This window comes from Ciconia boyciana, chromosome 8 (genome assembly GCF_034638445.1).
Source record: "Ciconia boyciana chromosome 8, ASM3463844v1, whole genome shotgun sequence".
Classification (NCBI taxonomy): domain Eukaryota; kingdom Metazoa; phylum Chordata; class Aves; order Ciconiiformes; family Ciconiidae; genus Ciconia; species Ciconia boyciana.
Window position 1 is genome coordinate 21160398 of NC_132941.1, and position 24680 is coordinate 21185077.

At 40.6% G+C, this 24680-nt stretch overlaps 2 protein-coding genes across 3 annotated transcripts in view; one reads left to right on the top strand and one right to left on the bottom strand.

Moving 5' to 3' along the window:
• The window catches only part of TMEM266 (transmembrane protein 266), an 88793-nt gene extending 69985 nt beyond the window's left edge, over positions 1 to 18808 (top strand). Inside the window, exons 11-13 of the mRNA XM_072871454.1 lie at positions 807 to 993; positions 11978 to 12028; positions 17637 to 18808. Of these exons, the coding sequence (XP_072727555.1) occupies positions 807 to 993; positions 11978 to 12028; positions 17637 to 18229 (831 nt within the window). The 3' untranslated portion in view covers positions 18230 to 18808. The remainder of the gene's footprint in view (positions 1 to 806; positions 994 to 11977; positions 12029 to 17636) is intronic.
• Positions 18809 to 18882: 74 nt separating this feature from the next.
• The window catches only part of ETFA (electron transfer flavoprotein subunit alpha), a 43319-nt gene continuing 37521 nt past the window's right edge, over positions 18883 to 24680 (bottom strand). For both annotated transcript variants that reach the window (XM_072871447.1, XM_072871448.1), the window contains exons 10-12: positions 23549 to 23614; positions 19877 to 19957; positions 18883 to 18997 (exon numbers count right to left, since the gene is read on the bottom strand). In XM_072871447.1, coding sequence (XP_072727548.1) covers positions 18959 to 18997; positions 19877 to 19957; positions 23549 to 23614 — 186 coding nt within the window. In that variant the 3' untranslated portion in view covers positions 18883 to 18958. The remainder of the gene's footprint in view (positions 18998 to 19876; positions 19958 to 23548; positions 23615 to 24680) is intronic.

A 24680-nucleotide genomic window follows, 5' to 3' on the forward strand; every position in this document is an offset into this window, starting at 1 on the left:
ACAGTAGGATCTCGTAATGCCTATTTAAGGGTTTAAAGGGTCTCTGGCAGCCTCTCCAGAAAAATTGTTTTCCTTCTTGTGTTGTGGAAGACCTATGGCTGTCAAACACAAGAGAAATACGCTGTGTCCATCAATCAGATTGTACCTGGCAGCTTCTGTCTTTTTGTCAGTGTCTGCTTTATAACACCAGTCACGAGGCAAATACCCTTCTGACTACAGAAAGTCATTAACTGCCATGGCTCATATATTTGAGGGGGGTGGCCAGAAAAGTGGCAACCTTCCGCAGGGTTTTCTGCACATTGTTGAGTACAGAAGATTTGAAGCTGGAAAAGGACCGTGGTGTCCCTGCCCCTTGTCCAGTTAGTGGGGGAGGACCATTCTGGGTACTGCTTAGAGAACCTCCCTCCACAGAAATCCTCATTACAAAGTCTAGCAGATTAGGGATGTTTGTCATGAACCTAAATCCCTGTTAAGAGTGGTCTTCTATAAAGATTTCATTTGATTTGGCAGTTAGATCTGTTAAAAATTGTCCAAAATCATATATTCAGAATGCAGACATGTACAAAATAGAAGACCAGCGTGAGGCAGTCATTATTTTTAGATTATGTGAACAACAGTTCAGCTCACATGGGCTCTGGGAGAGCATCAGCAGCTTGGACTCACATCCTGGCTCAAACACATTGTATTTACTGTCACCAGTTTGTAGTGGTTTAGTGATAAAATGAGTAATAGGTCCCCAACTGTAGAATATAGACTTCTGGCCATGCTTATATGACATCAGTATGTGGTGGTGTTTCTTCCTCTAGTTTGAAATCAGGCAGCTGAGGGCCCACCTTGCTCAGCAGGATTTGGATCTGGCTGCAGAGAGAGAGGCTGCGCTGCAGGTCCCACATGTACTGAACAAACAGAGCAGCAACAGGTACAAGGTGGTAGCAACTGAAGATTCGGACGATGAAGCCACTGAGAACATCACTGAACTGCGACCTCCACAAGGTGAGTGCTGCCTGCGTGCTGCTACCCACTGGCACAGCTGATCCCTTACATGGAGTTACTGAACCCACTAAACACTTTCACTCTACCAGTGAATTGATTACTTTCCCTGGAGTCTGCATTTTCCCATTTTTGCAAAGAGGCTGCGTCTGCTTTGAAGTGGCAGAAGCTGTTGTATTTGCGAACAGATTCTGAACAGAGCCAATAAAATGACTCAGGAAGAAAATTACTATGATGTACCTTCGCAGTGTCCTCATGATTATATCCATCAAACACTAAAGAAGCAGCAGCCAAATCAGAATTGGCAAAACGATAATCACTCAGAGGTAAAAGCAGGGAAATTGAGAAGAACATTGAAAAAAATAGTTTCCGTCTTTGGCCACTTGCATTTCTGTGGTTTAGAGAGGACCCATGCATCAGATGTGAAGCTTGCCTTGCCTAGAGGCTATGCTTGGATTGAGTTGCTTAAAACTGCCAATGCTGGACAGCCCAGCTGCGCTTGGACAGGGCAGCTGTGGTGCCAGAAAAGGAGTAATGCACTGTATAGGCAGCTCCTGCTCAGATGTCTAAGTGCCATGTGACCATGGTGAAGAGCAGTCCATGCTCTGTGAGCTGTCTGTTGGGCAGGTGTGTGGTTCAGGGGAATATCAACAGTTAGATTTACTGGGATCCATTTTTATCACACAAGTGCTAGACCAGAAGTATTTTTGGAAAAGACATAGCTCTTTTTCCTGTGATCCTCCAACCCTTACAATGGAGTGTAGAATGTGTCCTGATCTCAGTAACATTTAACATAATATTCCAGAGGAGACAACACTTTCTACCTTAGAGATATGTTAGTCTTCCTTGGACATCTTAGCTTGATTATTTTAGTAGATGAGCAGTATGTGAATATATCTGAATTAGAGGTTTGCATGGTATCTTTATTTTGGTCAAACTCTTCAGGATTCAAGACACAGAAGTACTTTAATCAAAAGGTTTAAGAGAAAAAGCTCACCAGACGTTTTCAAATTATAATCTTTTCCATTCTCTACACAGTAATGAAAGCATGCAGAAATTGTTTTTGTTTTTTCCTCTTTATAATATCTAAGTGCTAACCACAATTCAGCCATTAATTATTCCTGATTTGAAATTGTATTTAAAAGCAGGCAGTTGAGCAGACTGCCCCCTAAAATGCATTTCCCCCTTTTTTGTAGGATTTCAGAGGTTTCCCCAGTGGATATATTATAATTTATGCATGTGTTCCTTGAGGGTTACATTTGGAACTGGAGAGTGTTGTGCACATTATAAGGAGGTTTCCTGAAATTTTAGTGCTGTGGAGATTCATCTAAAAATTCTTCTGTCTAAGGTATTAATTCCATCATCAAGTTAACACAAGTACTCATTATTTGTTTCTCCCTGTAAAATGCTGGCCACACATGCAACAAAGTAGACAGACAGTCTTCAGGATTGATTTCTACATTCAGTTAGGTTACATGATTAGAGAGATTCATGCTTTTCACTGAAACAAGACATTCAGCAAATAAGAAAATGTGCATTACTTTACATATTGGGTAAGGTGCAGTTATGTTATATTTAATGAGGAGAAATAAGGCACCAGGTTGCTAATACTGTTAAAAGAAAAGCTACAGTTCCAAGTCACAATTCAGCTGTTAGGCAAAACAGGCTCTGGTGTGCTGTTCTCTTATGCTCTGGCAGAACATTAGCCCTACATATAACACCTGAGGGTAGGGTATGGCATGGAATGCACGTGTTTGTGCCAAACTTAACTTTGTCAGCCTTCAAAAAAATCACTGTCTTTGGAGAGCCCTGAATTCTGCCAAACCAGCAAGCTTGAGTTGGCTAGAGAACATACTGGATGAGAAAATGGGATATTCCATCTCAAGCTAATCTTATTTCCCCCGTCTGTATTGAACAATGGAAACATTCAGTGCAGAATACTTTACCACGAAGGGGTATGGAATAAGAAAGCATTCAGACTCATTTCCCTACCTGGGAGTTTTATGGGATAGTGCATAAGTTAAAGCTCCTCAGGGGCAGCTGTAGCTTGTACTTTGGTATTTACACTGGATTTTGTGCAACCATTTACTACAGCATTCAGTAAAGTAAGTCAGGTAACCCCAGCATCACACGGTACACACAGCACCTCAGGGAATTTGTGTAGAGACACACACTGTGGCCTGCACCGGGAGAGTACTGTATGTGCTGGCTGATTTGATAGCTTGCAGTACGTGTTTTCACTCAGCTTTTCTTTCTGCAGACCTCTTTCTCTTTTTATCTGAAGTGCCTTAATTGCTGGTATGAGACTGGGAGAGGCAAGAGCTCTAGTCAGATGGTCAACAGGCTCTGAAAGTGTCCCATAACTCCCCAGCTAATATTTCATGCCTCTTCTTGAAGGACCACTTCTTGAGGCAGTACAGCTGTAAGCTGTTTGTGGCCTTGTCCGTTCCTGTGCTAATTCTCTGAATTAATGAGCTGCTTGGTGCCTCACATGCTTCTGTCTCCCCAGAGTAGTTCACCAAGAGACCTCCTAACATAGTAGCAATAACTCTGTGGAAAATGTATGGATATATGGTATTTTCTAATTAATTTGGCTAAGAAGCAGGAAATTTTTCACCTTTAAATTGCTTTGAATTGAGGTTTTATTTGTCTTGCCAAAAAATTGATCTCCAGAGGAGACAAACATGAAGGCTAAAACACAGGCTTCAGCACGCGAGTCAAAGGGCGCTATTATCAATGCCAGGAAAGATGATGGACTCAAGAGGAGGGCAGGACTCTGGGAGCTATAAACCTAGGGCAAAGCTATGACATTTGCTGCATGGTGAGCACTTTACTTAGCTTCTCTGCCTCATTCTCTGCCTCAGTTTGTAAAGAGCATAGGGTGAAAGCTGTTGCATGTGAATGCACAGCAGCATTGCTAATGATTTTCAGGACCATTGTGGTCAGCCTTTCTCTAAGAGCAAGGGAAATATCCTAAGTGCTGTCATCCCCTTTCTTCCTCCCAGAGATGGTTACCATTTAACATAATGGAAAATACTATCCTATGTGTTCATCTCCAAATTATAAAGGAAGTTTTTTCTCTTGCTGAGCTCTTTCTTCATACGGTATGTAACTGGTCATGGTCAGAATAACATCTAATGTTTTCTGCTCCTGCACAAATCATTTTTAGTGTTTGGTATACAAAGTTCCAGGCCTCAGGGAATGCCAGGTTCACAGTGCCCCATATAGCCATTAATACTTCCTTCCAAAATTTATTATTCTTTAATCTCTCCCATAATATATGAATTACAGTCCCTAGTGGAAATTCCTCATTTTCCTGCATATATCATTTCAGTTTTTGAAATTCTACAGTACTGCCATAGTTTAAGATTAATATGCCACCCTTCTATTCCTTTGAGCAAGAACTGGATCCTAGCTCTGTTACTTCGCATCACAGAAAGCTTATTTTAGTTATTCTGAGTCAAATTTCCATTTTCATGGGGTTAGCAGTAAGTCTTTTGCTTTGGGGGACTGCTGCAATTTATGGTCATGCTTGGAGAAAAGTAAAGCTTGCTCTCCCCATAGGTACCCACTGTTTTCTAAGTGAAGAAAGTAGGATATTGGGAGGGGAATGTGAAAAATTCTGGAGCTTCACAGAGCTTCCCTTAAGATTATTCATAAGCTGTCTGAGAAGGCAAAGCAGAGCACTGGAAAGGATTTTGTCAGTTGTTCCTTGCAAGGCAGTCTGAGCTGGTTGAACACTTTTAAACTCTAAGCCAGTTCCTTTGGTGATCATCTGTTAGTGCTCTAAGAGAGCCCTGTTACTGCAGAACAATAGATAAAAAATAGTTTATGGTTATTTTCAAATGTTATAATGTATCTACTTTGAAGCCTACTCCTGGAAATGGTTATATCTTAAGTGCACTCTGCTTCCTGGTTAAACTCCATGTATCCGTGAAGAGTGAGGATTTGGCTTCTCTCTAGGTGCCTCTTTCAGGCTTTGTGGTTCTCTGTGCACTGATCATCCAGGCAGGAATCAAAGGAATTAAACCTTAAGCAACACTTACATAAATGTGTGTGTAGTTAGTGAAGTTAGGCTCTTGAATTTCATATTCACTAAATGGGTAGGGTAGAAACTTTTCACTTCCAGAAGTGGTGAGCGTACAGTCACGCATGTGAGGTTGAAGTTGTCTCCCATCATTAATGTGCAGAGGTGTGAAGACATTGCTGACAAGTAAAGGAACACAGAACTGGAATGTTTTCCACTGTCCAAGCATGCAGCCCCTTTCATAATAACCCCTTTCATAAACAGATCGTGCTCCATGTGACAGCAGTGGTGTATTTTGCCCTCTGCCGCCATTATAACACTGTTCCAGCATCTCACTTTTCTAAATTATTAGAAATCTTTTCCTAATTCCCAGTCTACTTTTATTCGTTGCCAGTTTATAACAATTTGTTCTTGAATCCTTTTGCTTAAATTATTCTTCTCTTTCCCTGATGTTTACCCAGCAAAGTATTGTTTTGTTGGTAGCCATATTCCTTCTCAACCTTTGTTCTTCTAGACTCAACAAGTGTGGCTGTTTGGCAGAGACAGACCCAAGTTCCTCTGTGTTTGCTTCAGGCTGACTGTAACAAGCCAACTCAGATGTGGATCTGCTGATCCATATTCATAGGGAACAAGGTTGGAAAGAGCATTGAGAGGTCCCCCAGGCCATCCTCTACCCAAAGCCACCAGCCATGCTGACAACACAGATGTCTTGCATCTCAGCCATGCTCAACTCAGCACACAGTGCTCTTGCAGCATGATCTGCTAAAGTGAGGGCCAAAGCCACCCAATTTGTTGTCAGTTAAGGATTTTGGTTTTCTGTCCCAGTTTTCCTGTCCCAGCAGTATCTGCTGATAATGGAGCCTGTTCCGAATCCCAGGATTTCCTTCTGCACAACGACTTCCATCTCAGGTTGATTTCTTACTTAGAACCAGGCTGAATCGGTTGCTCTGTTTTCTGTGCAAGCTAGCTTTGACAGTTCCTCTCAAGGTGGATTATCCACATGCTCAGGCATCCATCCAGCTTCTGGATGGATGGACTGGATATCCATGTGAATGGAACAGTCGTGCGAGTACTGCAGCTTGCACTGATGTGGCAATCTGCCTTCATTCAAAAAAAGCAGGGGAAGTCTCCTGGAAAGTGCCAGCTGGCTGTTCATGTTTCCTCTTGGCACAAACTTTCCATGTTGCTAGAAGGAAAGGGAGAGAGACCTTCTAGGGCGAGCAAAAGTAAGGGGAAAAAACTCTGCTCAGGTCATCTTGCACAAGACCAGAAAGGTGAACTAGACAGTACAGTACAGCCTAGGGAGCATTGCATATGCCTTAATAAATGGATTTACAAATGACCAGTGAGCTATACTTGGACTGCTGAGGAGATGAGGAGGCTATGTCTGGCTGAGAATTTGGTGATGGTGAAGTTCAGATGGCCAAGGTCAGACAGATCTGGAATGCCAGAGGTTGCATAGCAATCTGCAGGGGAAAACTCCCTAGGAAGGTTACAGCTTCATTAGGGAATTTTTCCCTGTGGATTGCCAGTCTGCTCTCAGAAATACCTACAGATGTCCTTTTTTATGTACATTCTGCCTTCCTTTCTTAACTGCACTACAGTGTCACACTAAAGCTATGTTCTTTTCGTGCAAAGTCAGGTTGTGGCAGTGTTACTGGCTAGTGTCAGAGCAGCGTAGCTGTCATCACTGTTCTTATTTCTAGAACTGTTTAGGGGGCAATAACTTGATCTTACAACTTCTGCCTTGAAAAACCTCCCTGCTCAGAGTGTATCTTAGTGGGTTTTATTACAAAGTGTATCTTATCCTACTTTTCTTTCCCAAAGACGCCGGTGTCAGATAGCAGTGACGGAGGTGAAAGATCTGCTTCTTCAGAAACCTCCTAGTAAAGATTGCTTTCAGGAGGAAAGTCAGGGTAAAACATTACTCTACTCTAAGGACTCACATCCTCGGTAGGAGGCTACACAGCAGAAAAAATAACCTTCCAGTTCAGAAAATTCAGCTTTGAGAGACAGAAGGCAGTACAATCAATGGCAATAAAAATAGGAAGTAAAATACTTTAATAACAAAATATTTCAAAGGAAATCCTTTTTTAAGGCCTCTAATCTAAAAGATGTGCAAATGGTATTTATTGTATGTAGGGGTTTTGCAGACTCATTCACTAAAGTCATTGATGAAACAATTAAAAGTCACTGTTGAAGGATTCTAGAACTAAAAGAGAGGTCTGCCTTGGGTGGAATGTCATTTGTGTGTTTCACCAAATTTATTAGGTTTTTATAGGGCCAGCAGAGAGAGATTACAATGTTGTCTCTTGGACCAGATGAGATTACATGGGACTCTACTCTAAATAGTTTATTATTCCCTGAATCATTTTAGTGTGTGTTCTGAATCTTGCAGGAAAAGAACAGGCAGATAATTTGAAAGCCTTCATCAGACAAAATCCAGGAGCTATCAGACAGGTCCTGACCAAGAACCACACGTTTTTTCAATAACAGAGATTTGGGTAGCAGGCTAAGAGATGAGACTTATTTCCCCTTCTTGATTTGACTTTACTGCACTTACAGGCTCATGGAAGTGGTTCGTTACGGTGTCAGGGAAGGCTGTTTTGTTTTTATGCGAGATAGGTAGGAGTCTGAGCAACCTTCCCAACCAGACATTCCCTTCTGTCTAGTGGAAAGTCCTGATCCTGTTGGAGTCAACCCTGCTGTCTACTTGTGGTCCCACATTACTCTGCTGCCTCACCTCTTACAGTTATATAGTCGCCATCTTCCACTAGTAGGTGAGGCAGTTCCAGGTGTCTCATTTTTGTCATGCTATTTTGGCAGCCATTCACACCCCACATTACTTGAGCAAATAATGCTCATGGACCATAGAGAACAGCCTGTTTCTGCTCGTTCCTTCTCCTGCCCAGCAAAACCTTCTCTCAGCTGAATTCCTTCACAGTGCTGCTGCATATCTTACTGCTTCCCATTGCTCTTGCTTTCCAGGGAAGATTGTAGAACCATCCTTGTTCACCACAGGTTAGGATGGCTTTTCACATGGGGAAGAGCTGCCTCACTCTTCCCATTGTACTTTCTCACTCACAACTATTGGATCTTCATCACCAGATTTGTCACCAGATTTCCTGGGGGTAAAGGCTTTCATTGTGTGTAGACGTGGCACTTAGGGACATGGTTTAGTGGTGGACTTGGCAGTGCTAGGTTTACAGTTGGACTTGATGACCTTAAAGGCCTTTTCCAACCTAAATGATTCTGTGATTCCTCCTGGTGCATCTAGCAAGAGGATCCCAATTATCATCCCCAGACATTTTCCTAAGGTTGCCATTTCCAGGGGAAATAAGAGGGAGATGTTTTTTCTTTCTGCTTACTGCCAGTTTCTTAATTTACTATAAATACTATTTGGACATTGTTATGGCTAAGGACTTTTAAATGGAAAGTTTCTCTTCTGGAAAAGGAAGTGCAGGTAACATTGCTGTGTATTTAAAGAGATGGGTTTATTTCTAGGAAAGGAGGAAAGTAAGTCTTCTGGATCCTGACAATTCCAAGGTGGCAGAAATAAGGAAAAAAAAAATTTAAAAAAAAACAGGGAAACTATGAAGAATTAAGTATTTCTTAGACAGATTCCTTTCTGGAGCTGAAACTAAAATACACTGACAGCAGAAAACACTATACAGAATTTAAATAATATAAGTGATCTGCCCCTCTTGTAAAAGCTGGTTTCCCCTACTTACTCATACGAACTTCCTACATGCCACCAGCTGCAAAGTAGTTGTACTCCTGATCCCATTTGACTGCACATACTGAGCAGTGGGGACTTCACATCATTGTAAATCACCATAAAGTACTTAAGCAGTGTTCCATAGTAATGTGCAGTACTGTACTTTTTATTTGTGTGTACATTTTATATGCACAAATAGTTGCTTTCAGTTGTATATTTGTGGCATTTTTTTAAACTCCTTGCTTTCAGCAATGTAGAACATAATGAGAGAGAACTGGAATTGTTTATAGCCTTTTATGCTCAAAGCAGCTGGGACTCCCATATGACTAAGACGACTTTGTTAATTGTCAGTTCGCTTTAATGTAATAATTCAGAAACTTAATCTGTTGTTGAAACATTTATTCTGCTGTTGTTATTCCATTACTCTTTTTTGGTTTTTATTCATAAGAAATTATTCAAGGTAAATATATATTATGTATTTTATATTTTACATGCACATGTGTATATATTTATACATATAAATTTTATTTATAGATAGATAAGCAATGTAAAACAGTGATGTTAGTAAGGCCATCACATAATAACATGAAAGTTACGGCAGCTCTCCCAGTCTTGTGTGCAAGTGGTCATACACACAGCCTGTATGTGTGTGATAATCAGTGATTTTCCTCACCACTCAGAGGGATCTGGGTGAGTACATTACAGGATTTCCTTTTCAGGTGTTTGACATTGGCCTTTGCTGATATAAAGAGTAGTCTATATCTCTCTGCTAAATTGGTTTGAAAGCAACTGATAGGTTTGAAAATAGTGCCCTGGTACATTCTGTTAGTTGATAGACAGATGGCCAGGGCAGTAAATGTATGCAATCCTAAAGAAGACTTGAGCCTTGCCATAAGACATGAAAAGCAGATGAATAACTTTTCCAAGTTGTTTTCTGTAGTCAGTGCAAAGCATCTTGGCATTTGGGGCAGACTTTAATGAGAGCCAAAGGAAATGAGAGCACCCCAGGCCCCCCTTCATCGCAGAGTGTGGCCGTGTGCTTTTGCCAGCTCTTGAGGAGGAGCGACCCCCACGTGCAGAATATGCCCTCATCCAGGCCAAACTGTAGTTCTGTTTTCTTTGTTTCTCTGCTTAGAATTAGACTCTAAGTTAAATATGATGAAACCGCATTACCAGAAATACAGATATGCAGGTATTTTCTGACTGTAGCTGAAGGTTCCATGCCTGAAAAAGAACCTGTATCTATATGGGATGGCAGGTTTAGTGGCATTTAGAGCATAAATTATGCATGATTGAAATGAAGTGTATTTTAGTAGCAGATAGCTGAAAAGCCTTGCAATGTACTCCTAATTCAGCGGCATTGCCTTGAGCTACTCGGAGGCCTCTTTTTTAAACTCAGACATTAGCACAAAGCACACCTCTGACTGCAGGCATTTAAAGATCAACAAGGGCCAAAAAAGCTTTTAAGATCCAATGAAACCAGAAAAACAACCATGTTGCCTTTCAGTGTCAGGTTAGATTGCCTTCTTATGAGTGCAGCTATTTCAGGTACGGAGTGCTTAGTGGTTTGGGTCTTGTTGTGTGGAGAAAGTGTTCCCCAGAAAACATCTGTTTCTTTCACCTGCAAGCCGCAATGTGCTGTGAAAAGGCAGGACTGTAGCCACAGAAACCCAGGGGGATGAAGGAAATCTGGCTCAAAGGGATGAGCATGGTTTTCTGAAACATGGTATCAAAAAGAGCACTTAAAAGGAGAGAATGCTTTTAGAGCACACGATACACCGCAAATTGGGCAGGTCAGGTTGCTTGTAAGCTTGAAATTCTTTCTGGATTGCCAATACTGTTTTCTTAGCAGCAATATTTGCGTTCTGCTCAGAATTGCAACAAGAGGAGTTTGTTATTTTCTTTTTCAGCAACTGTAAAATGTTCTGCTTTTCTGTAAGGTAACAGGAAAACCCACTGTCACCTGCAGCATCTAAAATCTCTATATGCAGTATAGCTGCTGCTTTCCCTTTTGTGGTCACGTGGTCAAGATTTTTATCTTGCCGTTATTGGAGTTCAGGTGTAGCTCTCACATATGTACTACAAGTGTAGTACTACACCCTTGACTTGTAAAAAATCTTCATAGTATATTTTAAGCCAACAGATAATGTAATGCTAATATTATGCTATATATTACATATGTATATGTAATATACAATAAAATAACTCCATTCATTCTGAATGAAAAAAAGAAGACATTATTGTAGAAGTAGGGATTTACACATTAAAACTTCATGGATTTACAACTGCTAGAGAGCTGGCTTGTGTGGCTCTGCTTTTTGTTTCCCGCAGCAGCACTTGTGCTGAGCTGGAGAGGCATTTCCACTTGTTTTGGTAAACTCGTTGTGTGGCTTTTATTGGCCATGTCACCCAAGGTAGAACAGGGGAAGTTCTAGCCATTCTTCTGCAAACATACTGGATATCATTTCCTCTTTTTTTTAAGTCAACTGCATTTCACAGGAACAAGTTGAAAACAGTAAAAGAAAAGAGAGAGTGCAGAAATACAAGGAAGCTGCTCAGGAGCAATGGTTATGGCTGCTGTTCAGCATGGCAACAGCCTAGGTCTCAGGAGGGGATTGCAAATGAAAATGAGGAGCAGTGTTGGGCCACATGAAAAAAAATATTGAAAGAAAATAGAAGTATCCCTATAGGAGAAATAAAACCTGCCCTCCCAGTGCCCCTACCTGGAGAACTCCTTGGCAGAATAAGGGGATGGCTGCAGACTGGTAGGGAGCAGGGTGCTTGGGCTCTCCCAGGAGCGCTGGGTCTTGCCAGGGAGACACTAATGTTAACGTGAGCGAGAAGGCAGCTCAGGTCACAGTGGTACGTAGTGCCTCCCCTTCTGAAGAGTAACCATGTGAAAGGAGATAACTCAGTGGTGTAACTGTACAGCAGACGTAGGTCTGTCTATGCTGGTGCCCTCAGTTCAGCCTGTCAGGATAAATGCAAGCTTTATCCTTGTGCCCCATGCGGGAGGGGAGGGCTCTGCTGACCAGAAAAAGGCCAGCATTACACTTGTCTTTACAAGCGGCGAGGAGATGGGCCTGGGGAACTGGTCAGCCCTGCGTCAGTCAGGTGGTGCTCAAGGGCATACAGGGTGGTGCTCTGGGCATACAGGGCAGAGGAGAGCCTTTCACGGGGTGGAATTTCAACCATTTAATCAAATAAATGGTCTTCTAATGGCTGCCTTTTTGTTCTTTCAGAGGATGACATGAATAATTACATCAGTCGATACCGCAATGAGCCTAGCAGTGGTAAGTTTTGCTTGAAAATGTGAAAGTGAACTGCATTTTTGCATTGCCCTGTGTGCTGTAAACCAGGTGAGACTGAACAATCATGTAGATCCATCCTGGAAATGAAACCCACCATGGCACCTCTTGGTTTGCTCCATGGAAGTTTGTACCAAAAAGTAATTCTCTGAAGGTTGAAGGGCCCCAAGTTTGCTCCTGCTGAAGGCGCTCATAACAGTTTGGAGGTCTGGGAGAGGTTAAGTCCCCCTAGCTAGGCTGTTCAGTCTGCAGAGCAGTTCAAATGGGCCCGAGAATGAACAGCGTGCACAAAATAAATGAAAAGAAGTGGGGAGTAAGCTTAGCCCACCACCATGCTGGGAACCTTACAGAAAGGTTAAACTGAACGGTAAGAAACCTCAGTGGCAGGCACGGTCTGTGACCTGAGCTCAGGCTTCAAATGGAGGTCCCACTGGCATGGAGGGCTCTCGGCATGCAGTCGGGGCTAGGCAGGTCCCGCTCTGTGGGTCAGCCCGAGTCCAGGACCGAGGGGCCTTGTGGGGCTCCGGGCAGCTGGGTGCAGGCCGCCGGGCACAGAGCTGCCGTTCCCAGGAGGAGGCTGAACAGGCGCACTTTGAGATGTCACGGTAAGCAAGGCTGCGTGAGGGGGGCGGTACACCACCCCTTATGTATATAAAATTTCATAGATACATTTAAAAATGTGTGTGTGTGTAGGTATAATGTATTATATGTGTATATCCCCATATATATGTGGGGATATATAAAAAAAGATATGTGTGTGCATATACACATACATATAATATAGAGAAGATATGTATATGTGTGTGTACATGTGGAACATATATGTGTATATCCTGTATATACATCCCTATATATAGTATGTATACATACAGGAAATATAGACATATATAAAAAGATACATATACCTATATAAGGATGTGTCTGTGTATATACATACATATTCTAGATATAAAATGTGTGTGTATATATATGTATATGCATATAAATCTATAATGTATTTTATATATATCCCCCACATACATACACACAAACCCAGATACACATACGTGTGTATAAAAAGACATAAGTAAAAATATGTACATATGTTCATACATGTATGTGTATAATGTATCATATCTGTATCTCCAAACATACATACATCCCCGTAATATATATGAGAAGATTTATATACATATAAAGGTATGTGTGTGACTGTATATACATATATAAAAAGATATATGTATATGTCTTTATACACATATAAAGATGCGTGTGAGAGTCTGTGTGTAGATATTTTATCTAAATAGATATATTAAATATATAAATATATATAAGATGTATGTTAAGGGGTGGGGTCTGTGAGAGAAGGAGAGATGGTTTCTGAATGTGTCTATGATAAGACAAAAAATATATCTACGTATAATGTATTATATATTTATATCTACATATATACATACACAGAGATATATACATATGTAGAGATGTATAAGTAACATAAGAATAAATAAAAGTGTGTAAGTGTATGGTTGTAAAATATATGTATGGATAATATATTATATTTGTATATCCCTGTAGATACATCCCTACATTGATATAAGTGGGGAGATATATATATGCTTATTAAAGATATCTTCTGTTTTTTCAGAGAGAGAGAGAGAGAGATATAAAGGATAAGTGTGTGTATACATACATATTTTGTATGTATTCTGTATTCATATATATAAAATATAAATGTGTGTGTGTGTGTGTATAATGGTATAGGTATAAGGTCTTATGTATATCCCCATATATATCCCCCATATATATATATACATGGAGATATATGTATTTATATATTAAGATATGTATATGTGCATATGAATATATGTCTACAGATGTTTCCATATATGTAAAGATCTATAAAGGTGTTTGTGCATTATTGTGTATATACATATATATTTTATACGTACTATATATAAAATGAGTGTGTGTATGTAGATATAATGTATTCTACATATATATGGATATAAAGATATGTCTCTGTGTATACATATGTAAGTCTATATAAAGATACATAAAGGGGGGGTGTGTCTGTGTGACTGTATATACTTTTAGATTTTATATGTATTTCTACAGTACGTATAAAGCGTGTGTGTGTATAAGTATAATGTATTGTATATGTCTATCCCCATATATATACATGTGGATATATAAATACATCTTTCTATATAAAGATAGATATAGATATGTGTGAGAGAAACTGTGTATACATATTTTATATTTATTATGTAATAGATATTAAAATGTGTGTGACTATATACATATATTTTAATATGTATAATATATATTACATATAATGTGGATCATATATAATATGAATACTCTGTGTGTATCATGTATAGGTATAATGTATTATATATTTATATCCCTATATATAAATTCACCATATATCACAGAGAGGCGGCCAAAAGGTATATGTGTGTGTGTGTGTGTGTGTGTGTGTGTGTGTGTGTGTGTGTGTGCATATACATTTTATTTTAAAATATATAATTATATATATATTTTAAAAGGGCATGTATGTATATAAAGCTGTATAAAGCATATAAATATGTATGTAAAGCTATTTACCTGTGAGTGTGTGTATGCAGACAGATACAAAGACAGAAAAAGATGTGTGTGTAGCTAAATTGGTATTTTATATATGTATAAATATATGTAAAGACATATATACATGGGTGGGTATGAAAGTGCCTGTTTATATATTAGAAAATACATGGGAGTGTATATATACACATGTATGTATTATATATAATATATAAAATGTGTGTACATATATTATAAATGGGAATACTTGCATACACACAGACACATATGCTACAAATATGGATAAATGTATATATAAGGAAATGTATATGTGTATATAAAATCTGTATATATGTGAGAAAGACTGTACGTATACACACATAAATTATATAACTATAAAAATATGTATGTACACATATAGGTATACAGTATTATTTTTACTTGTGTATATCCCTCTATATACACCCCCATTGTATACATGGCTATCTATAAAGATGTATGAATCTATACATAGGTGTATGTATGTTTTAAAAGCTAGATGACAAGGAGGGGGAGGTGTGAGTGACTGTGTCTCTGTATATACATATAATTTTATATGTGTGTGTTCATGTAAAGGTATAATGTATTATATATGTATATCCTTATATATACATTCCCTATGTATACACACACAGTAATACATAAATAAAGGTGAGTATACATGTGGTGTAAGAGTGTGTGTATTCTATTTAAAGATAAATAATTATATGTATTTATTTAAAGGGGGGACACACGACTATGTACTATACATGTCTGTGTGTGTGTGTGTGTGTATATATATATATATATATATATAAAAAAATAAAATGTCTGTACATATATAATGTATTATGTATGAGGCTCGTATATACACACAGACATATATTCCCCATATCTATATGGATACATCTATATATAAAGATTATGTGTCTATAAAAGGGGGGGGGGGGGGGGAGGTTGAGAGAGACTGTGTATAGACACCTATTATATAGAGTATGTATGTGTGCATATATACACATGGTATTGATAACTATATATTCTTCTATAAACATCCCCATAATATACTTGGAGAGCTATAAAAAGGTGTGCGTATCTGTAAGTGTGTGTGTGTATGTATATAATTTAAAAGCTCTATAAAGAAAGAGGTGTGTGTTCATGTATAGGTATAATGTATTATATATGTATATCCATATATAAAAAATATTCCCCATGTCTATATGCACACAGTGAGAAATATGTGTTCTATTTAAAGATAAAGGATATTTAAAGGGGGACTATGTATTATATAGTATATGTATCAAATGTCTGTGTGTACATATATATGTATCCTGTATTATTATATGGGGCTCCTAACACCCCCTCATATCTATATCAAAATATTATGTATATATAAAATATGTGCGTGTGTGAGAGACTGTATATACAGACACACACATATATATTGTATAGCATATGTGTGCGCACACACATATATAGGTATACAGTATTATAGATGTATATCCCTCTGTATTCATCCCCATTATACACATGGTGATGTATATAAAGATGTGTATCAATAAGAGAGTGTGTGTGTGTGTATATATATATATATAGCTATATCAGTAAAGGGAGGGTTGTTTATGTATTTTTAAAATATATATATATATATATACACACACATATCTGCCCTAAACATATACACACAGAGAAATATATACCTATATGTATATATAATGGGGTGTGTGTATATATATATATATAGATACACATGTTTAGGTATAATGTATTATTATATATGGGGCTGATATATACACACAGAGACATATACTCCCCATATCTATATGCATAAATCCATATATAAAGATTATGTGTATCTAAAATGGGCGGGGGGGGAGAGAGACTGTGTATATACACCTATGTATTTTATATAATATGTATGTGTGCATATACACACACAGTATTATTTATAGCTGTATATCCCTGTATATACATCCCCCATTATATACAGATGGAGATATATGAACAGGCATGTATATCTATGTGTGTATATAATCTAAAAGCTGTATAAATAAAGGGGGGGTGTTCATATATAGGTATGATGTATTACATATTTATATTCCCATTCCCCATGTATACATACATACATATACAAAAAGCAGTAGGGTTGTGTGTTTGTATTGTGTTTTAACAGGAGATAATTGCATGCATTTAAAGGGGAGGACTATGTATCAAATATCTGTGTGTACATACATAGGTATAATGTATTATATATGCGGTTCCTTACACACACATTCCCCATATCTATATGCATATATAGATATAAAGAATGTGTGTGTAGATATACCTACACAATATGTATACTCTGCATGTGTGTGTATGTTTTCTTTTTTAAAAAAAAAGTATGTGTGTAAACATATATAGATGTATGCAATACTATTTTTATATTAATAGCCCTCTCTATACACCCTCATTATATACATGGATATATAAAAGATGTGTATATCTAGACATAGAGAGAGATATATATTTTAAAAGCTATATAAATAAAGGGTTTGGGGGTATGCATTCATGTATAGATATATTTTCATCTATGAATACCACTTTATATACATTTTTTCTCTTTCCATACACACCCAGAGAACAATATACATTATATATAAAGGGGGTGTGTGTAAAGTTAAATAGTATGTAAATATAGATGTGTATATCTGTATACACATATGTATTTTATAACATGTGCACACATCTGGACATAGATGGTATTATATGTATATGCCCATTTTATACATACAGAGATTTATCTATCCATAAAGATGTATCTATACATATGTGTATATAAAAAAAGCTATATAAATAAAGGGGAATGTGTAGTATACATAGCTATTTCATACATGTATGAAAGAGATACCTAAAAAGATCTGTAAGGGGTGTCACACACAGAGGTGCAGTGGGTGACTGCTAACCCAGCGGCCGCATGCCCCAGCTCTCGAGAGCTGGCTGGGGCCCTCCTGGCCCGGCTGAGCTTTCAGCTGCCTCTCTGCTCTGTTCCCCGCAGACAGTGGCATCCCCGAGGCAGCCATCTGTGTGGTCACCACTGCCGCCATCGACGTCCATCACCCCAACATCTCTTCCGACCTCTTCACGGTGGAGGTACCGATGCGCCTGGGCAGCACCGGGACATCTGCCAGCATCACATCGGGCAGCGCCTCACGGTCGACCGTCAGCTCAGGCACCCACGCCTGCAGCGAGAGCAGCCAGACGCTGGGCTCCTCCCCGGACTGCAGCACGGCCTGCGAGGATGCTGCAGAGGCTGGCGCTGGCCCCCGGGCTGACCTTGCGCCCACTCGGCAGCGGGTGGCCCATGCCATGGTGCAGGAGCTGCTGTCATCCCTGTCAGAAGAGGCCTGCCTGGTGCAGAAGGGGCTGGATCCTGTCAACCTGAAGCTGCCCACCCCAGCAGGCTCGGTGGGGGCCAGCCCTGACCTGGGCCACCGGCTCAGCGTCTACAACCGCAGGAACCAGGACAGCCTCGATGTCTTCCAGCTCAAGCCACTCATCGACTGCCCACAGGGTGCCCCGATGATTGATGAGAAGTATGGGGCACTGGGGTCCCCAGAGCCACAGCTGGGCAGGGTTCCCGAGGCATAGGGACAGCCTCGAGGAAGAGGGACAGCTGTGGGGAAACACTCGCTGGGTCATGAGGCTGCCACAGGCAAGGTGGCAGTGCTGGAGGCAACCCATGGCATCTCCTGCAATGGCCACCAGCCTGGGGCCAAGCCAGCATCACCTCTGCCCACCCGTGCCCATGGCAGACCTGCCCTGCCACCAGCTCTGGGCCAGCTGGGACCTACAGTGTCCTGTGGGGCACAGTGCACCTTCCAGCAGTCTTAGGCCAACATGGACCCACAGTGCGTGGGGCAACAGACAAGACTATGCACCTGTCCTGCCGCCAGCCCAACAGTACCAATGGACCTTCCACCAGTCCAGGGCCAGCACAGACCCACAGTGCCCAGGGGCAGGACAGAGCTGCTGGACAGCTTGGGCTCAGCCTGGCCCCTTGGTTTGACCCTACCCCAGGGCAGAGCATGGCTGGGAGGGGAGTGGGGATGGGAATAAACACTGTCAAACACATGCTGCCTCCTGCCTTGTATCCCTCTTTCATTCCCTTTCCATCATTCCCTTCCTGTCTTCTCTTACCTGCCTTCCCTTCCATCCCTGTCTTTCTTCCACCCCACCATCACCACTCTACATGCCATCCCATTGCCCACCAAAAAAACCCCAATCCACAGTGACCCCACCTCTTCCCAGTACAATCCTTTATTTGCCCTTATTCCCCACCCCACACCCCAGCTGCAGTGCAGGGTCCATCACCGTCGCTCACTTCTTCTTCAGGAGCTCCGTCATCTCTGGCACCGCCTGCAAACACCAGTGCCCGGGTAGCACATGCTCTCCCTCTGACCCCCCCAAACTCTCCATGTGCAGCACCCAACCCCCCAATTACACTCCCCACCCTCATGCCCAGACACCACTCCAGGGGCTGTGGGGTCACCCTAGCTCACAGCACTCCCCACTTCTCTCCTGCTGAATAAAGCCTCTTAATTATTTAAGAGAGCTACATTTCCATTAGGTGGAAATAATGCATTCGTACAAAATTTATTAAGGAAATTGTCTACATGGTGTTTCTTCAGAATGTGACTTTGTCTCTGGCTTACAAAAAGGCCCGTGCTCACCGCTGAGCCAGTGGGCATTAGTTCAGGAATGGCATTAAGTGCTGGCAGAGTTTCTACCCACGCTTCTCCACAGAGCCACAACAAGCTCCCGCCAGTCACACGTGGACATGTGCACAGGCGGCTCGCACATGCGAACCATAGGCACTTGGACACTGGCTAGCTCACAGCCATTTTCCCAGAGAGAACTGCAAGTTCCTCAGTAAGGCAGCAAGCCCAGGCAAAAATAAGAACTCCTCCTGCCAACTCTGTACTTGCATACTTTATGAAGGTTAAAAATACATGTAAGCACCTATGTACAGTTACTTCTCAAAATGGTTCATATTCAGGAAACTAGAATAGAGGCAGGCGGGCTGTGACAACCCCCCCAACACACATGATCACTTCTACTTGCAGGGGTTGAATTTTGAGCATGAAAATAACGAAATCATAAAGCAAATTCTTTAACAAAACAACCCAAAGCAAACACCCTCACCCAGATATCTTTAACACTTACTAGATTATATTGGCTAAGCTGTCTTTCAATCAATGAAACAGTTCTCCCACACATCTCCAAGTTTAGCCTCACCTGAAATAAGTCTGCCACCAGTCCGTAGTCTGCCACTTGGAAAATTGGAGCTTCTGGATCCTTGTTAATAGCAACAATGGTCTGCAAGCAACAATAAAGCACCATGTGGAAAAAAAAAAAAATTATATATATATATATGAACATGTCTAGGGACAGATTACAGTGACAGGCCTTATCTAGGAAACATGGGCTAAATTCTCTCCAAGCCCCTAGAAGCAGAAGATATGGATCACAGCATTTAACAAATGTTTTTCCTTTCCACCTCGAAAACAAACACCACCCCCACCCCCCACTCCCCTTCCCTGCTCATTGTGTACATTGGGGCTATCCTTCCCTGTTGAAAAGATTCTAGAAAAAAAATTACTACAAAATATTATCTGCAATATCTAAGCCATACCATCACAGAAATAACTCAGAGGTAGCATTTAAAACAAGTACAATAAAATCATGCCTAAAGACCTCTGTACTTACTATAGGACATATCATTTAGTTTGTCATATAGCAGAAAACACGCACATGCTCGAAATTCCAACGCACAGTCCAGAAAATTTCTTTCTTGGTTTAAACTCTGCCATACACGTAAATCATTCTGTAAATGTCTGTGACAGCTTCCAGCAAAATAAGTGTGGCTGTCCATATCAAAATCTAGAACAGGATGGGGAGCACTCCATAAAGGATCGGGGGGGGAGGGGAAGGACCACAGCTCATAAAACAAGCCTTACACCAAGCAGGGGTCTAAACCACAGCACTCTGATACTGCCTTTCCACCTAAATGCTGCCAGCATGGACTCTGATTCCAGGCAACAAGATTCCTCAGGACACCTCCAACCCAACCACTACACTTTGATACGCTTACCTGCCATTCCCAGGTAGCCACAGTTCGCGTGTCTCTGTTTTACTCCCTCCACTGAATGTACTTGTCCAACAAAATTAACGGCTCAGTAGCATATGCCTAGTGGCAGTAACTCAGATACAAGTTTGCAAATCCTGTGTTTTTAGGCCCACATGAATCTCCCCCCCCCCGGTCTTTTGTATTCTGTGACTCACTATAATAAGGGACGACATCACACATGGAAGAAGGAAGTACCTACAGCAGAGCGCTGCTGCTGCCCTCTTGCCAGCTCATAAGACGACCTGCAAGTATTCCAGTAATTCTTCCCCTGAAATATCTTCTCTGAAGTTTTATTGTTTTTATTTCAGTTACTCCATTTGCAAATGCAAGCCTCCACTGACAATTCTGCAGTGCAGGAAGCAAAACCCAGGCCGTGATACCTGAGAATATTGGCTCAATAAAGACTTTCCCTAACTGTACTCTGAGGCCCCACCATGCTTTGCAGAACCATTCACAGGGGCACAAGGCCACAGGGGCTAATGCTGAGGGCTGGCTGAGGCCAGCAGTCGGTGACACCTTGGGGGCTGCCAGCTCTGTCCTTATCACAAAAATAATAGGCTTTAGTTTAGCAGCCTAGTCCTTCCTCTGTCTCCATTAGCTGAAGTAGCTTTTTAGTAAGATCCGGTTCTCTACCTCATCGCTGAATCAGACTTCCCATGGTAAGAAGCAAAAGCATCACCTTGCTTGCAACAGAACTTCGCAAGTTAAATCTCTTGGAAAGAAAAGATACTGTAACTACCTAATGAGGGAATTAAAAATAAGGAAAGAAAGCGACAATAATTCCCCAGGTCTCTTCAAAAGCTGCATTTTCTACCTTGCTGTAAAAGGACAAAAATTATACATTTCACTTGGTAGAAAGCATCTGACTACTTTGGAAAATGTATCCTGAAGTGTACGAGTTCACAATGCCAGATAATTCACAGTGCTGAGGGAAGACGGGGAACACTCCAGAGAGTTCCCATGGCTGCATAATTCTTTATGTTTGTAAAAGTTGGGATCTTTTCAGTAACTACAACACCTTTATGCTTTGGCTAAAAGGAAAGCAGAACACATTTCAAACACAAATAAGTAAAACTGAATTTTACAATGCACACATTTGCTTACACTAGAAAAACTATGATGTATGGGAGAAATGAAACTGTTAAGTATGCATCTCGCATGGACAAATTTCATCTCTCCTTATTTCCTATAAAAGAACATCTCAAAATATCAAACATGGCATTGCAAAAGCCAAAAAAGCAGAAGTTTTCCTGTTACAGTACAGGACAATAGTGCTGCTCAATATTTTTACATCGAAGGCAATTCTGGCACTTAAAGTAATAGGTTCCCAGTACTGCTGGTAGTCTTAACTGAGATAAGGCAGGAGATACGTACAAACAGGGTCAGATCAAGTTTTAAGCAGCTTTAAATACACAGTTCTCAGTAAATGACTGATACTAATTCCACCCATCCATCTTCTCCCTCACCCAACAGCACAGTTGGAGGCTAAACGCCTCGAAACAGACACTCTTAATTTAATACTGTGGCCCATCAGCTACTAGCAGAGTGCAGAGGGAGCCAAGGATGACCGTGGTAGTACCGCTTCAGTGCTGCTCTGCAGACCCTCCCGCTGTCTGTCCCTGTTGTCTCCCTGTTGCTGCACTGCGAGTAGAAGAGACTACGGCAACGCTGTTCCACTAAGACCAGTGAGAATACACTGCTACAGACACTATTATTCACACTTCTCAATAGTGACCTTCATCCCTGCCCATCATTCAGCCTTAATTTCTAATTTTGGCTGTTTTTTCCTCCACTGTGTCGACTAATGCTAACACCACTTGAGTCCCTGACTTTAGAAGACTGAGGCCCCAAAAAGGGTGCTGTATCCCAAATCCAGCTTACATGATTTCCCCCCCAAAATATTTAAATAATATTATGCAAAAAGAACTAAACTGCAAGAAAGCAGAGATCATCCTACCACACAGGCTGACTTGTGAGGAAACTACCAGTCACATAAACTCACTAGTCTGTCTGTTGGTTAAACAAAGGGATCTGCCTGTAAAGTTTTGCAAACCTTTTCCTCAGTTTGATAAGCTATTCAAAGTTCTGGGTTTGGTTTCTGCCAGAGAGCATAAGCTCATTCCCTGGAAATAGAAAAAAAATATGTATCCTTTTTCTAAAATTACTTGCGGGGAGGCAAGACAACCTGCAGTTCTTGATGTTTTGGCATTTGATAGTATGATTCAGTAGGTAATTCTGCTCCTCGTTCCAAACACTGCACTGTGGACCAAACTGGCAATTCCAGTTTCGGATTATTTGCTTTGGCAACTAATGAGTTAAACCTTTTAAAGTTTTACTGCCATTTTATAATAGGTTTCCATTTGAATGGCTAAATGCAGGAATGTCAGAGACATCTTTTACTTTATGGAATAGTAAGTTCATAATTCAAATTGTACATTGTTATGCATGAATTAATATGTCATACTCTGAAATAAATGCAAATGGAACTATTGTATAGAATTCAGGCATATGGCTTTTTTTTAAATAAACAAAGTCAATTAGCTGCTTCTGCTTACCTCTCTGGGTTGTAATGCAATGGTTTTTCTACTGTGTTAGATGTTTTGCCACAGTATCTTTTTTTGGCAAGGCTTAGAGAGCTAGCATGTTTTAAAGAAGCAGACAAACTGGCAATTTTAACATTAAAAAGAATTGGAAAACCGGCTGAAGTACTGATGTAAAGCAAGAAAGTCAACTCATTTCCTTCCTCAAAAATCTTTTCTAGCACATCCATCTTTATATACCTTGCTGTCTTTCATCCCAGCCAAGTGTTGGATTGCTCCAGATATTCCCACGGCAATATAAAGTTCCTAGAAGAAAAGAAAAATGAGACAGTTTTGGTACCCACGACATAGTTTCAGTAAGCTCTCACAAACCTTACTCAAAATCAATTACAGGCAGTAGGTTTTTACATTACAGTAGTTTTCAATATTAAAGGCAGCTGATGATTGGTTGCCTTCCCCACTTGGGGATGCAATGTAACTGTAAAAGGAGAATCCCAAAGGAGCATCTGGCAAAGACAGATTGGGGGGGGGAGGGGGGGAACACGACCAAAAAAAAAAAAAGACATCTGCATCAGACACAAGACACTGCTCAGCTAGAGGACAGGGCAATCAGTGTTACCCATGACCCTGGAGATTCCCAAAGCAAATATTAAGCAAGATAACCTACAAAGGGATAACGCGATTGCCTAAAGAGAAAACCTAGAGTTTTTTTGTTTGAAGCCTCTAGGATCTTTTAAATAAGACGGAATGCACAAAGCTGAAATTCAGGTATTCAAACCTTTAAAAAGTTTCCTATATGGCAGGAACATTTCAGATACTGAAGTGGGCTAGTGCACTATACACTTGTAGCGATAGTTTCTATTATTTACCCCAGCCCTCGATGTTCATATGCCCTAAAGCTTTTCTTCCCCCATTCACTATCAACTCCTACACAGGATGAGTAAAGAAGTGCTTCCAGGTAGGCACCAACATGCAGTAGATCTTTACACTCTGGGGCTCCCAATCTAGCATCTCCAAAGAGACTTGCATTCAAAATAGATGAAAATTTACAGGCAAATAGATCTATGTTGACAGTTTTAATTCACAGCAGAAAAGTATTTTTTTCCCTCAGGCTCAAAGTCATCCAGGCTACAATCTATCCAAGACCAAGTGTATTTGCAGCTCCATGACAGTTTTCCCACCACCACAAGTCCAAGTAGCAGTCAAAGCTGTATGGTTTAGCTACCTAATTTTACAGAAGAAAAACAAAGAAAGTACTTTTCACCAACTCATTCCATAAGAGGAAACTGTAACACACACAATTAGTTAGGAGATCATCTGTCAAAACCAATTAAAAGGTGGTATTTTTACATGCTTAGAAAAGACACAACCT